At 40.6% G+C, this 16,333-nt stretch overlaps 1 protein-coding gene across 1 annotated transcript; it reads left to right on the top strand.

The window, feature by feature from the left end:
* The first annotated feature begins 645 nt into the window (after positions 1–645).
* On the top strand, positions 646–11,952 carry LOC110573999 (calcyclin binding protein). The gene is made up of 6 exons (XM_021682614.1): positions 646–872; positions 4,609–4,828; positions 8,218–8,314; positions 8,566–8,665; positions 9,894–9,991; positions 11,043–11,952. The coding sequence occupies exons 1-6, from the start codon at positions 852–854 to the stop codon at positions 11,197–11,199; spliced, it is 693 nt and encodes a 230-aa protein (XP_021538289.1). The 5' UTR covers positions 646–851; the 3' UTR covers positions 11,200–11,952.
* The last annotated feature ends 4,381 nt before the right edge of the window (positions 11,953–16,333 follow it).

The raw sequence follows: 16,333 nt of genomic DNA, 5'->3' as shown, positions 1-16,333 counted from the left end.
GGAGCCTGGCAGACGCTTTAACCCCTGGCAGCGCTACTGGGTCCCGTCACGTGGCCAGAACCCCACCTCCCGTGGCGCTCCGTGATGATGCCACCACATCGCAGATGCTACATCGTGGTGACGTCTCCAGAGCGTCAGAACCCACTGAAAATCGAACTATTCCCTTCAGGATTCTCCACGCTGACCGTCTTCATTCTTTCCTGTTTTGGCATAAAAAGGCTGCCCCTTCGCCCCCTCTTTGGTCCTTTTCTCACAGACGCTCACAAATTAGCTTTAGATAAGATGGCTGCCTAGCCGACCCGGTGCCCTACAGGGGACGGAATCAGCCAACTCTCTAGTCAACTTCCGATTTGGACCCCCGAAGACCAGTACGTTATTTCCGGGGTTGGGTTAAGGTACGCCAAGACAGCGGTTCTGAGCTGCGCCTGCGCAGCCGGGACACGCGAGGTCAAAGTATAACACGTACAGTTGCCCGGGCGGGGAGGAAGAGGCGTTACTCTTCTCGAGCTGCTGGTTTGCTCGCGAGAGTTGAGCGTTGCTGGGAGGCTCGGCGGACGGGGCGGGGCCAGGTTCGGCGGGGCGGGGCTAAGCGAGGCGAGCGCGCGCGCGCGCGCGCGGGGGGGGTCTGGGGGGGGGCTAGGGGGGGGGGCGGCGAGGGACTCGCGAAGGTTCCAGAGGCGCCGCGTGCGGGAGGCGGGCCGGGTCTCGCGCCGGGTCGGGTGTGCGCGCAGGCTTGGGGAGCTGCGACTCGTGCGGGTGGGGCCTGCGTCCGGGTAAGCGCGTTCGGTGCGGTGTTTCCTGTTCTCTCCCCTCCGTGTCTGCAGCTCGGGCCTTGCCTAATCAGCCCGACCATGGCTTCAGCTTTGGAAGAGGTAAGGGTCCGGCTTCATCTTCCTCACTTCGGCCGTGCGGGGCTTTGAGCGCCGTCGCCCCGTACTCGCGCCCGCTCCCCGCCCTGTATCTCTAGCTGAGGTGCCCGGCGGCCGCCTCCCTGGCTCCCTCCTGTGTCGTCGGGTCCCTGAGCTTCGTCTCGGCCGCCCAGCCGCCCACCTGCAGCGGCCTCCCCCGGCTTCCGGCCTCCGTTGCCCCGGGAAAGTTGTCGATGGACACCCGGCGCTCAGCCCCGGCCTTGCCGGTGGTCCCTGCCCCGCGGGCTGGGTGCTCGGGGCAGTGTCGCGGTCCCCGGCTGCAGGTAGTGCCCTCGGTGGACCTGGGCGAGCTGGTCACCTTCACGTTTTCCTCAGGCTCCGTCAGCCCCTGCTAGACGAGCCCGGGAAGGTGAAGCTGCTTTTGCAGAAACCGAGGGTCATTCCACCGTAGAAGGCGGTTGGAAGGTGAGAAGTCTTTGCTCCCAGCACTTGACTTCTCCTAGTCCTGTTTTCTCAGTGCACATGAGTAGCTGGGTTACTTCGGGCAAGTTATTGCGCGTCTCTGTGCCACAGTAGTATCCATTTCATAGAGTTAGACCAGCTAATAGTCCTAAATGTTGAAAACAGTGCTTGGCAAACAGCAATCTGCTAGATGGGTTTTAAAAATAAATTGAAAGGTTGTAACTAGCGGTGGGAAATAGCCTTTTTCTCTTTTAAGGTCTATGAACTCTGAACCAGAGGCGTCTTAACTTTTTTGAAGACTTAGTTTGCACAGTTACACAATAAGAATAATAATACTTGCATTGCTCTTTTCCTGGCCTAAGTAGGATGTCAGTACATGATACTGTTATTCACAGTAAAGTGTTGGGTATTAACTAGATTTGTTTTCTGGAGATCTCTTCCTCAATATGAACAAGGCCAAGAAATCCCATACTTGACTTGGAAACATCTTTAAATGAAGAAAATGTGTGTGTGTATGTGTGTATTATACTGGATACCTTGCCCCAGGTTTATGTTACCTGTTAAAGATAGGCCTTGGGTTTCTGTGTGCCCTGAGGAAACAGTCTCTGCAGTGACTTCACAGTCGCACATGTGGATAGCTCAGTTATTAATCCTCTTCGAAATAAGGGATTTTTCTCAGTTGAGGTACTTTAAAATACACTTAGGGACACTTCAGAGGTTGTTTTTGTTTGATATAAAATTCACTGTTTAGCCATTTTAAAGTGTCTATTTTTAGTACATTTAGTGTTGCACAACTATCACTACTGTATAATTCCATATTTTCATCATCCCCAAAAGAGACCTATTAAGTGTCTGTTAAGCAGTCCCTTCGTACTTCCGCTCCCTCCAGCAACCACTAATTACTTTGTCTCTATGGATTTGCCTATTCTGGACATTTCATGTAAATGGAATCTTACAGAATGTGGCCTTTTGCTTTTGGCTCTTTTCACTTAACATAATCTCTAGTTCATCCATGGTGTGGCAGGTGTTCCTTTTTATGGCCGAATAATATTCCATTATATGGATATACCACATTTTGTTTCTCCTTTATCAGTTGATGGACATTTGGATGATTGATTTTTGGCTATTATGAACTGTGCCGCTATGAATACTGTGTACAGCGTCTTACGTGGACATGTATTTTCAATTCTGTGAGGTACGTACCCAGGAGTGGAATTGTAGGAGCCTGTGACCTCTTTCAAAGTGGCTGCACCACTTTACATTCCCATAAGTTACGTATGAAGGTACCAATATCTGCCCACCCTCTTAACACTTGTTATTTGGGGGAGGGAGGTTGATGTTAGCCATCCTAGTGGGTGTGAAGTGGCATCCTATTGTGATCTTGATGTGCATTTCCTAAATGACTAAGATTGTCGAGCATCTTTTCATGTGCTTGATGGCTGTGTTCAAGTCCTTTGCTCATTTTGAGGCACTTTGGTTTCAATGCTTCCTGGTGAAGAACTCAGAGAAGAAAAAGCTTCAATGTGTTTATGGGTGGGGATAAAAGGGATGCGTGATGTTGCATAAGGAAAACAAATGAATGCTAAGGTAAATTAGATGAGAAACTGCTTTATCTAGGACATCTTCAAGTATGTGTGCAGGAAAAGTACCAAAGGGATCAATTTTACTGGTTTCAGGTCTGCAAATAATAGAACTGTGGAATTAAAAACAGGCCTGTTGGAAGGTTGCTTCAGACTTAGAGTGGCTCCCTTCCTTTTGTAGTACAAGAGAGCCAAAACTGGCTGTAAAGAGGTTCTGAGAATCCGTTGCTTAATTCTCAGAGTTAAGAAGCCTGCTAGAAAAAAGATTCCTATCCAGTCAAGAAATAAAACATCTTGTTTAAGACTTGATATATTTTCTATTTTTTGTTGTTGTTAACTGAATCCTTACTCAGGAACAAATACACTGATTTTACATTTCAATATTTTTATCATATTGGTAATAGAATCTGTGAATTTTTAAGATCATAATAAGATCCTGCTTTGAACGAAGGCATCTTGGTTCTGTGCTCAAAAGATGAAATTGCAGGATTCTTTGTCTTAGCAGTATGGGTTTTGGGGTGAGAGGAGTAGATAATAAACATCCTAGTAGTTACTGATAAGTGAAATGAGGGCATCAGAGTTAAATGGATAAGGGTAAAAAGCATTTGTTTTTCTGTTATTACATTTTGTAAGACTTAAGAAACAAAGACTTTAAAATTCTACTTGGACATTATACTGAGTTATCAAGCATTTAAAGATTTTTATATTGAGGTTTTTTATATGCTCTGAGGCTATAGTATATAATGTCAAATTGCTATTATCAAGCCAGAATATAAAGTTATTTTAAGAAAAATGAAACCCTTGTTTGTAAGGATCTTATGCATTTGCAGTATGTCAGAGGATAATGGGGGAAAGGTTTTAAGCTGATTAATTATAATTATCTAATAGTGTCTTTAACTCTTGAACGTCATAAAATGTTGGCCCTCTCTCTAGAAAGTAGAAATAGACACTGGTAGGCAATGTATTGGCATGAGGAGAAAAGAACAGGTGGTTTTTTTCAGTGATCAGGACTGTGTCGCATTTTGGATTGTTTGCCTAGGTTTTTCTCCTCTATGGTGCAACCAAGACCCAGACTTTTGACTGCAACGTTAACCTGGAGATTCAGAACAAGACTTTTTCTTAAAAGCTGAAATGTCTTTATTTTTTTTATCTCTTAAAAACGCAAACTTTTTAATGTGTAGTATTTGGGGTAGGAACCAGTGAGGAATAATCACAGAAAGTAGACTACCTCAGTAAAGTTGCTGTAGCATTTCACCATGTTCATCGTGTATTCACTCATCTTTTTTATTTTAAGATTTTTAAAATTCCTAATACCTGATGACTAGGAACAGATGTTATAAGGAAATCCATAAATTTTTCTTCAGATTCCTTCATCGAACTTTATGAATCACAACAGTATCTTGTCAATAAACCGTTCTAAAACAAAGGCATCTACCAAACTGGAAAATTTAGGCTTGATTAATTACTGTTAGTTTAAGATTTAGTTTTCCTTTAAAAAAAAAAATAGGAAGCTTCAGTTCAATAGTTATTTACAGTTCAATAGGCTGGAGAAAAGAATCTCAGGTTGCAACCCAACCCTGGAAAATTTAAATGAATCTCTTAATTCTTAGCTCTTCAGTAAACTGAAATGACCAATAGGCACAATATCCAGTTATTATTTTATTTATCATAGCTAACTTCCTTCTATTTTAACACAGCTACAGAAAGATTTAGAAGAGGTGAAGGTGCTGCTGGAAAAAGCCACTAGAAAAAGAGTACGTGATGCCCTTACAGCTGAAAAATCCAAGATTGAGACAGAAATCAAGAACAAGATGCAGCAGAAATCACAGAGAAAAGCAGAACTTCTTGACAGTGAAAAGCCAGCTGCTGTGGTTGCTCCCATTACAACAGGATATACAGTGAAAATCAGTAATTACGGTATGATTCCCTATCCTATACCCAGTTCTTTCTGCCTCCCAGGAACTTATTCGTGAGTAGTGACCCACTAACAAAGTCAATTTTTAAAATAGTCTCAGTGTTTGTTTTTGGTAGTTTGAAAGAGAAGACCTACTGTTATTTATTAAGATGCTTTGGAAGAGTTGAAAAAGGAAAGAATAGATTTAAAAGCTATCAACAAGAGCAAGATGATCTTCTGTAATGAGTAGCAACAAGAATGAACCTATTCTGAAATATGTTCAGCATATAAGGAATACAGCTTCTTGTTTTAATCCTGTTTTGCATTTTATTTTGCCCAACAACCACCAGCATTATCTAAGGAAAGGAATCGAGGCAAATCTGAGAAACATTTCTGAGTGCCTAATCTATGCCACTGTTGTGCTTGGGCTTATGGATACACAGTGACCAAGACCCAGTCCTTGCTCATGGTGTGGTTAGGACACAGACATACAACTAGTACCATAACATGTAATGATACCATTTTCTCTCAGTAGATCATTTTGGAACAGTGCAACTTGAATCTGATGAGCTCTCTTGAAGGGAGGGACAGTCATTTTTCTTTGTGCTCCCAGTATCTAGCACATAGTAATTACTTAATATTTGCTCGAATGAAGTGAATAGAGGTTTGTCAAGTTTTGTGGGAATACAGCTGATGTAATGGAGACTTAGACATTTGAGTTTGAAGGGTGAGTTCGGCAAGTGTAAGAAAAGGAGGGGGGATCGAGTGAGCAGAGGACATGCATAGAGCCATGAAAGGCAGCATGTATTTTCCGTATTGTCATAATGAAAAGTAGTGTGTGTTGTGCTTAAGAGATGTAGTATAGTGGGCGCCTGAGTGGCTCAGTTGGGTAAGTGGCTGCCTTCGGCTCAGATCATGATCCCAGAGTCCCAGCATCCAGTCCTGCATTGGTCTTCCCGATCAGCGGGAAGTCCCTCATCCCTCTTGTGTGTGCTCTCTCTCTCTCTCAAATAAATAAAATCTATTTTTAAAAAGAGAGATGTAGTATAGTACAATAAGGAGATATGCTGTGTACTTATTCGACCAAAGGAAGCTGGTCTGAGCTTGTAGGATTATGGCATATGCCCAGCAACCTTGATTTGTGTTAAGGGAGAAACTGTCCTCAATGTGGAGGATGGATCGAATGAATGGGAAGAAACTAGATGAAGGTCTGCAGAACCTTCTAGGATGTCTTTTTTTTAAATTAACACTACACTTTTTCTATAGGACTAAGGAACAGTCAAGGATATACAGAGAGCCTATATATACAATATTCATTATTCATTTTTATTCACTTTTTATGTGAAGTTTGTATGTTTTTAGTTGACAGAATTCATCTAGGTTAGTCAAATTAGATTTGGATGATCGGGACTCTGTATTTTACTGTGTCAGTGAAGGGAATTGAGAAAGCAATGATTGCCTTTGAACTGTTTAGAGAATTAGAAATGATTATGAAGTTAGATAATACTGATGTTTAGACATCCAGTTTAGTAGTGAATTATTGATATTTAGGTATAGGACAAAATTTCCACAAAAAGAAAATGAGCTGCTCTTTTACTTTCTTTGAGTATAGTTGACCCACAATGAGACATACGTTCAGGTGTACAGCGTAGTGATCCAGCACCTCTGTTAGGCTGTGCTCACCTCAGGTGTCACGTACAATGCTATTACAGTATCATCTATATTCCCTGTGCCGTACCTTTTATTCTCCCCAATTTATTCATTCCATAACTGGAAGCCTGTACCTCCCACTCCCCTTTACCACTGTGCCTATCTCCTCCCCTTAACCCCGGCAACCATTGGTTTGTTCTCAGTGTTTATGGGTCTATTTCTGCTTTTGTTGGTTTTTTAGATTCAACATAAAATGAAATCATATGCTATTTGACTTTCTCCATTTGACTGACTTCACTTAGCATAATACTCTGTAGGTCCATCCATGCTGTTCTGGATGGATTGCAAGATCTCCTTTTTTACGGCTGAGTAATAATTCCATTGTCCTATATACTACACCTTTATCCATTCATCTGTTGACAGACACTTAGGTTGCTTCCCTCTCTTGGCTATTATAAATAATGCTGCAGGAGTACATGTATCTTTTAAAGTTAGTGTTTTCATTTTACACGAGTAAATACCCAGTAGTGGAATTACTGAATCATAATGGCATATCTATTTTGAATTTTCTGAGCAACTTCCATCCTGTTTTCCACACTGGCTGTACCAATTTACATTGGTACATTCCTACCAACAGTGTACAAGGGTTCCTTTTTCTCCACATCCATATCCACATTTGTTATTTCATGTTTTGGGGGTTTTGTTTGTTTTTTAATTCTAGCCATTCTGACAGATGTAAGGTGACATCTCATTGTTTTGATTGGTATTTCCCTGATGATTAGTGATGTTGAGCATCTTTTCATGTGTCTGTTGGCTAACTGTATGTCGTCTTTGGGGAAATGTCTCTTCAGGTCCTCTGCTCATTTTTTAATTTGATCATTTGGGGGCTTTTGGTGTTGAGTTGTATGCAAGTTCTTCTGTATTTTGCAATATTAACCCCTTACCAGATAGATCATTTGCAAATATCTTCTCCCATTCACTAGGTTGCCTTTTCATTTTATTGGTGATCCTTTTATGTGCAGCTTTTTATTTTAGTATAGTCGTACTGTTTTTGCTTTGGTTTCCCTTGCCTCAGGAGCCGCATCTAGAAAAATGTTGCTATGGCCAGTGCCAGAGACATTGTTGCGGATGTTCTCTTCTAGGAGCTTATGGTTTCATGTCTCACATTTTCATCCATTTTGAGTTTGTGTGAGTGGTGTTAGAAAAATGGGCTACTCTTTTCTTTTTTTATGTTATGTTAATCACCATACATTACATCATTAGTTTTTGATGTAGTGTTCCATGATTCATTGTTTGCATATAACACCCAGTGCTCCATTCAATATGTGTCCTCCTTAATACCCATTACCAGGCTAACCCCTCCCTCCACCCTCCTCCCCTCTAAAACCCTCAGTTTGTTTCCCAGAGTCCATAGTCTCTCATGGTTCGTCTCCCCTCTGATTCCCCCCCTTCAAAAAATGGGCTACTCTTAAAGAATGTGTTTAATGATCATATTCCTATTCTAAGGAATAAAAAAAAATGGGCTTTGTGTTCAGTAAACCTGGATTTGAATCCAAGTTTTACCACTAGCTAGATGCCTAACTTTGTAGATTACTTAACTGCTATGAAGCTCAATTTCTCCATCTAGAAAGTTTCTTATATTTTAATTTTTCCTGTGTTTCTATTCCAGAATTTAGTTTCCTCCAGTTTTAGGAGCCATATGCATTTATTGTTCTAGAGATAGTATGAGACTTTACTCATGTCCCTTTTTTGTTGTTACTAGGATGGGATCAGTCAGATAAGTTTGTGAAAATCTACATTACCTTAACTGGAGTTCATCAGGTCCCCACCGAGAATGTGCAGGTGCATTTCACAGAGAGGTAAGTTCTCCCGATGGGAAATATAGTGATCATTAAGTCAGAGATTGCTTTATTACTGATTCTCTTCTTTTCAGTTTCTAAACCTGCTTAAATTTCGAATTTTCCTTTACACCTGCTTTGAAGAGGCTAATCTTATCACCAGGGATGGCCAAATGCACATCCTAAAATAAAACTTGTGGCTTTTTTCCACAAGAGCTATAGAGCACCTCTCATAGAGCCAGAAAGATAATGTATTCACTATTGTATTATAGGTCATTTGATCTTTTGGTAAAGAATCTAAATGGGAAGAGTTACTCCATGATTGTGAACAATCTCTTAAAACCCATCTCTGTGGAAGGCAGTTCAAAAAAAGTAAGTTTACTTTTTTGTCATATTGTGAAACCTCATTAAATTGAACCTGGTTGATTTAGAATTGAGAGGAACTAGAATTAATTTATCCTCTGTAACGGATCAGCAAACTATAGCCTGATGGCTATATTATTGGAACACGCCTGTGCTCACTTGTTTATGTGTTGTCTGGGCCTGTGATTGCGCTGTAATGGCAGAATTAAGTAGCTGCACCAGAAACCTAAAATAATAACTATCTGGCCTGTGTCAACTCTTGCCTCTAGAAGAATAGATTATTCTAAGAATATTGCATTAAAATCAAGAAGGGAATAAACTTTTAAAATTGGTTAAGAGTGAGACTTGAGTTTTCATGCCAGTTTTGCCACTTACTAGTTGTGACTTTTTGGTACCTCACTTAATCATTCTGTGCCTCAGTTTCCTCCTTTGTACAATGGGAATAGTTTATCTTACAAAGTTGAAATTATATACTGAAATGAAATATATATAAAGTGCTTAATTTTTGATACATAAGAGGGCTTAAACGCTTAGCCTAATTAGAAGTAGTAAAATCTATAAAAATAAATGGCCTTTTAAACTATTATTCACACTTTTCACTAACTCAGATAATCTCTTTTCTACAAATAAGGTTTAATACATCTGGTACATAGATGTGCCATTCTGCCATCTGTGTTTACATAGTTCTATAGCAGTTTAAAGGCAGTATTAGAATATAACATTAATTAGCTTGTGCCTCACTGCTTCCTTCTTTATCCATTAATCTCATAGTTAAATACTCAAAAGAATCCTAGGAATTATATGGATCACTGTTGAAAGAGTTGTGTATTATTTTGTTTTCCGCCTTACTGTATTACTCCGTCCTTCAATCACCAAAATCCTACCACTTTTTTCCTTTTTAAGTCAGAGACACCAGAATCATCCCGTTTTACAGCCTTTCTCCTTGCTATGCCCTTTCTTCTGGATCTTGGGCCACAGCTCAGATTTCACCTCACAGAGGCCTTTCCTAAAGAACAAACCCCATTAATACCTTCGTCTTGGTTTTTGTCTTTATATTTGAAGGTATTCCAGTTTTACTTGTCTACGTTCTCTTTCATGAGTCCTATTCGTAAAGTATTAGTACCACCTAAAACCAGTCCTACACATAATAGTAACTTGATTGCGTAAATGTTTTCCAAATACCCATGCTTATCTCCATGTGCTGTAAGTTGTACTTGTTTTCCTGCTTTTCTTCCAGGTCAAGACAGATACAGTTCTTATCTTATGTAGAAAGAAAGCAGAAAACACACGTTGGGACTACCTGACTCAGGTTGAAAAAGAATGCAAAGAGAAAGAGTAAGTTTACTTTCACGTCTTTAAGAATTAAATGTATTCTTTGCTGGGACTGTAGATTTTTAACACTTTGCTGTTATGGGTAAGAGTTGTATAATCTGTAATTTGACCATTTACCTCTTAATATCCACTAAGTAACCCAATCATCATCTTGTATCTTTCTACTGTCAATGTATTTAAGGAGGGCACAGATCCAGCAAGTTGCTTTTTACGGAGGGCTTTAGTTTTGGTTGGCTTTTTTGTATTGGTTCTTAACCCTGGGCCAGTGGTGCTTTTTTCCCCCCCCCCTTAAGAGAGCAAGTGAGCATGCATGAGGGAGGGGGCGGTGGGGGGCAGAGTGTGGAGAGAGAATCCCAAGCAGGTTCCACGCCCAGCGTGGAGACTGACACGGGGCTCCATCTCCACCCTGAGATCGTGACCTGAGCTGAAACCAAAAGCAAGAGTTGGGTGCTTAACTGACTGAGCCACCCGGGTGCCCCACCTTTGCTGCTTCTATACAGATTCTGTGTCCATTCCCAGAGATTCCATTAGTCTCAAGAGAGGTCCAGATACCTAGATCAACGTTTTGAATTCCACAGAAGTTTCTCATATGTAATTAGTTTCACTGTCACTGGTGCAGAGTGAAAGAGAATATTTTTATCCTACTTAATGGCTATTCTAAAAAGTGTTTATTTAAAGATATTTCCATTCTAGGTCAAACTGTTCCTCTGCCTGAAATGTCCTGCACTGACGATGCCCTACATTGAGTCGTTCAGCCTTCCTCCTTCCTTCCCCTCCTCCCCTGTAGCAGGGGGTGCACTTGGTTGGCTAGAGTTAGGAAATATATGTATCTGATTTGATTTTAAATCTAGAACAAATTACCTGAGCACAGGACCATGTCTTTCTCTTGTTGTATCCTCAGTGCCCAGTTACATGATCTGGCACTGAATGAGATAAGTGAAGAATATAAAGTTAATTGGCCCTGCTTGGACATGGATTGAAGTGGAAGCATTGATTATATTGAGGACCATATCAGTAAATGGGATCATTTAGAACTGTGTTTTCTTTTTCACAGAAAGCCCTCCTATGACACTGAAACAGATCCTAGTGAGGGATTGATGAATGTTCTAAAGAAAATTTATGAAGACGGAGATGATGACATGAAGCGAACCATTAATAAAGCCTGGGTGGAATCAAGAGAGAAGCAAGCCAAAGGAGACACAGAATTTTGAGACTTTGAAGTCATTTTGGGAACTGCGATGTGGAAATATTGATGTTTCCAATGAGGAAATGTTGGTGAGCTGCACAGATAAATTTGACAGATAACTGCTTACATAGCCTTCTTATTCTAAGTAAAGGCAGTGAATGCTCCCATTTCCTCCTGGAGGATTTATTTAAATAAAATATGCTTATTAAACATTTCCTCCAAAGATGGTTTCCTTAGTAATCTGGGCATTTTGTTCAAAAAAGGATAATATGGTATTCTTGTGTGAAATGTAAAAAAGCAAGTCTTGCCTAATGATGATGCCACATTGTGTGTATTTTTGTTCAGCTAAGATGTAGAAAACAAAAGTTTTTGCCTATAAGTTCCTGATATTTGCCTATAAGTTCCTGATACCAGCTCCCACAATTGTAAGAATAAGTAAAAATAAAAACTGAATTTTTGCATAAAATGCAAATTCGTACCTGTGTGCTTCAAGGTTGCCATAGTTTTCTATGAGCAGCTTAAGTAATACATATACCACACATTTCCATGGCCTACTAATCCAATCACAAATACTTTTCTCTAGATTTAAATGCTTAGAAATAAAAACGAAATCTAAACTTGACAAGAAAAGGAAAACATCTTTCTGTAGTACCAATTAGTAAGTTACCATGGATCAGATGATTTTCAAAAGCAATAACCATAAAGCAAAAATAAATAAAAATCCCATCTATTGCTATGTTCAATAAAGTTGATTGATTAGGTTTTTGGGGGCACCTGGGTGGCTCAGATGGTTAAGCGTCTGCTTTCGGCTCAGGTCATGATCCCGGGGTCCTGGGATCGAGTCCCGCATCGGGCTCCCTGCTTCTTGGGAGCCTGCTTCTCCCTCTGCCTCTCATGAATAAATAAATAAAATCTTAAAAAAAAAAAAAAAAAGTTGATTAGGTTTTTGTTCAATGGAATAGTTCTGTCTATCCAGGAGTATGCCAGGAAAGGCTTTTTATTAAAAGGGAAGATTTCTTTTAGAATTACTCCCCCTAAAAATCCACAGTTAAGAGCAAGATGCCGGGCGCCTGGGTGGCTCAGTTGGTTAAGCGACTGCCTTCGGCTCAGGTCATGATCCTGGAGTCCCGGGATCAAGTCCCACATCGGGCTCCCTGCTCGGCAGGGAGTCTGCTTCTCCCTCTGACCCTCCTCCCTCTCGTGCTCTCTCTCATTCTCTCTCTCACACACACACAAAAAAAGCAAGATGCCTGTGATCTCCATTTGTGTTTGTCAATTAATTAGATAAAAGAAAGCGATTAAACATACATAGGAAAAATCCAAGAGGATTGACCAAAACTACTAGAATTAATAGGAGAATCTGGTAAAAGTGGTAGGGTAAAAATTGGTAGGGTTTAAAATTAACATATAGGATAACTGTTAAACATTTAACATAACCTCAAAAATAATGGCAAAAATGAATGATAAATGCAAAGAAATAGAAATACCCAAATGTCAATTAATCGAGGACTAGCTGAATAAACAGATATGTCTACATGGGGGGTCTTTACAGTCACAAAAAGAAATGATTATTTCTACATATACAGCATGATCAGCGGGATACAGGAAAAGCAAAGTGCAGAAAATTGTTTATGGTGTACTTACCTTAGTGTCCGAAAGGGTGAGACATGTGAATACACAGACATACACGTATTTACTTACTTCAAAAAGAAACCAGAAGAGTAAGCCAAAACTAATAAAAATGGTTACCAGTAGGGAAAAGAACGAGGTGGGATAGAAACCATACTTGTGAATGTACTTTTGTCTGTAGTTTCGACTTTAGAACCATCTAAAATTTTAACATTTAAAAGCTAAATAAAAAGTAATCCTAACATTTGAAAACAAACCTAACATATCAAGTTGTGACAGACATACTTGCAAGTGACTTTAGAACACAGTATTTTGACTCTCCATTGCTAGGGCGACAGGAGTCCAAAGACAAACCCACAGAAGTCAACACTGTGATCCCTTAGTGTTAGGAGTAAAAGTTTATGCTGAAGCAATTTTTATGTATTATATGATAAAGGTAATGAATAACTTGAGTCATTAGGAGCTTATATTTAACAAGTACAGAATCGATACGAACTTACATTATTTTTCTTAAATGCACATTTCTTAGCAACATCCACCAAAAGGGCCTTTATAAAGGCAATGACAATTCAGAATTCAGTAGCAAACAGCAGCACCCTTAGTGCTCAGATACGGTCTCAACACTTGTACTAAAAGGACCAGGGAGCCTTGAAAAAATGTGAGGCAGAAAATACACAAGGTAAGCCTGCATTTTCTTATGCCATAAAGTGAGGAAATACCAAATATCCTTCATCAAGTTAACAGGATACAGGACCCAGCAGTGGGAGGACAACCAGAAAGTTGCCTTCTGATGGCACAGGAAATAGTACCCAGCACACTTGGGAAAATTCATTCCTTAAAAAACTGAACCTGAATCTAGTCAAGCCTCTGAGTGTAACTACGAGTTTTTAGGGACAGGGGAATAAATTAAAGGACACGTGAAGAAGCAAACAGCCAAATGTTGGCCTTTTTTTTTTAATTTTATTATGTTAATCCCCATGAGTTTGCGTATAACACCCAGCGCTCCATGCAGAACGTAAGGACCAATGACCTGGCTCCTCCAACAAACCAGTGACAAGAAAGCAGGAACGACAGGCACAGCAACCAAATGAAATCGATGGATCATGCTTGGATGCCCGAATCAAACAAATGAAAACAAAAAGATGGTGTCCTATTGATACACCAGAAATCAACAAATGGGACGTTCTAGTTATAATCTGATTAACCCTAGTTACTAGTTGGGATATTAGCTAGAGCATTCCAGTTGGTAAGCTGTAATATAAATTTGGGAAACATGACTCCAAGGTTTGTGAGAATTCTCTCACAGCTTCATCTCCACCAAAATTCCAGACTGCTACCCAGGTGCACACCAGGCCTCTCCCTGGGAAGACAAGGCATCTCAAACAGCACAACTGAAACCTGAACTCACATGCCTGGTTTCCTCCCAACTGATTTTTTTCTGCCCATATTTTCTATCTGGGGGTTGCCTTCTGCCATCCATCCAGTCACCCTTACCAGAAACCCACAGTTCCCTTTACCTCTTAAATATAATCAGTCTCTAAGTCTTACCCAATTTTCTTTCTAAATAAGACTTTTTAAAATTTATCCTCTTGTCCCGGCGGCATCACAATTCCGGACTTCCAGCTCTATTACAAAGCTGTCATCATCAAGACAGCATGGTACTGGCACAAAAACAGACACATAGATCAATGGGGCAGAATAGAGAGCCCAGAAATGGACCCTCAACTCTATGGTCAACTTATCTTTGACAAAGCAGGAAAGAATGTCCAATGGAATAAAGACAGTCTCTTCAACAAATGGTGTTGGGAAAATTGGACAGCCACATGCAGAAGAATGAAACTGGACCATTTCCTTACACCACATACAAAAATAGACTCCAAATGGTTGAAAGACCTCAATGTGAGACAGGAGTCCATCAAAATCCTAAAGGAGAACACGGGCAGCAACCTCTTCAACCTCAGCAGAAGCAACTTCTTCCTAGAAACATCGCCAAAGGCAAGGGAAGCAAGGGCAAAAATGAACTATTGGGACTTCATCAAGATAAAAAGCTTTTGCAAAGCAAAGGAAACAGTCAACAAAACCAAAAGACAACCGACAGAATGGGAGAAGATATTTGCAAATGACATATCAGATAAAGGGCTAGTATCCAAAATCTATAAAGAACTCATCAAACTCAACACCCAAGGAACAAAGAATCCAATCAAGAAATGGGCAGAAGACATGAACAGACATTTTTCCAAAGAAGACATCCAAATGGCCAACAGACACATGAAAAAGTGCTCAATATCGCTCGGCATCAGGGAAATCCAAATCAAAAACTCAGTGAGATACCACCTCACACCAGTCAGAATGGCTAAAATTAACAAGTCAGGAAACGACAGATGTTGGCGGGGATGCGGAGAAAGGGGAACCCTCCTACACTGTTGGTGGGAATGCAAGCTGGTGCAGCCACTCTGGAAAACTGTATGGAGGTTCCTCAAAAAGTTGAAAATAGAACTACCATATGATCCAGCAATTGCACTACTGGGTATTTACCCAAAAGATACAAAAGTAGGGATCCGAAGGGGTACGTGCACCCCGATGTTTATAGCAGCAATGTCCACAATAGCCAAACTGTGGAAAGAGCCAATATGTCCATCGACAGATGAATGGATAAAGAAGATGTGGTATATATATACAATGGAATATTATGCAGCCATCAAAAGGAATGAGATCTTGCCATTTGCAACAACGTGGATGGAACTGGAGGGTATTATGTTGAGTGAAATAAGTCAAACAGAGAAAGACATGTATCATATGATCTCACTGATATGAGGAATTCTTAATTGCAGGAAACAAACTGAGGGTTGCTGGAGTGGGGGGTGGGGTGGGAGGGATGTGGTGACTGGGTGATAGACACTGGGGAGGGTATGTGCTCTGGTAAGCGCTGTGAATTGTGCAAGACTGTTGAATCTCAGATCTGTACCTCTGAAACAAATAATGCAATATATGTTAAGGAAAAAAAAAAAAAGAAGAAGGTAGCGGGAGGGGAAGAATGAAGCGGGGGAAATCGGAGGGGTAGACGAACCATGAGAGACGATGGACTCTGAAAACCAAACAGGGTTCTAGAGGGGAGGGGGGTGGGAGGATGGATTAGCCTGGTGGTGGGTATTGAGGAGGGCACATTCTGCATGGAGCACTGGGTGTTATGCACAAACAATGAATCATGGAACACTTCATCTAAAACTAATGATGTAATGTATGGGGATTAACATAAGAATAAAAAAAATTAAAAAAAAAAAATTTATCCTCTTGTCTGCCTCAACTCCCTTTGTTAAGGCCCTGGTTTTCCAGAACAATTATGACATCCCTCCTAACTGGTTATCTTGCATGGAGCCTTTCCACTCGTGGTCTAGATCTACCACAGTATTGTCAGTTATCTGGAGAGCAACTGATGAGGTCATTCCTCTGCTTAAAACTCTCCCAATAGCTGGTATTTCAATTCAGTCTTACCTTCACATATTGTGGTATCTTCCATGACATGGGCTTTG

The sequence above is a fragment of the Neomonachus schauinslandi genome, chromosome 6 (assembly GCF_002201575.2).
Source record: "Neomonachus schauinslandi chromosome 6, ASM220157v2, whole genome shotgun sequence".
Classification (NCBI taxonomy): Eukaryota; Metazoa; Chordata; class Mammalia; order Carnivora; family Phocidae; genus Neomonachus; species Neomonachus schauinslandi.
This window is presented reverse-complemented; position numbering and strand designations above follow the sequence as displayed.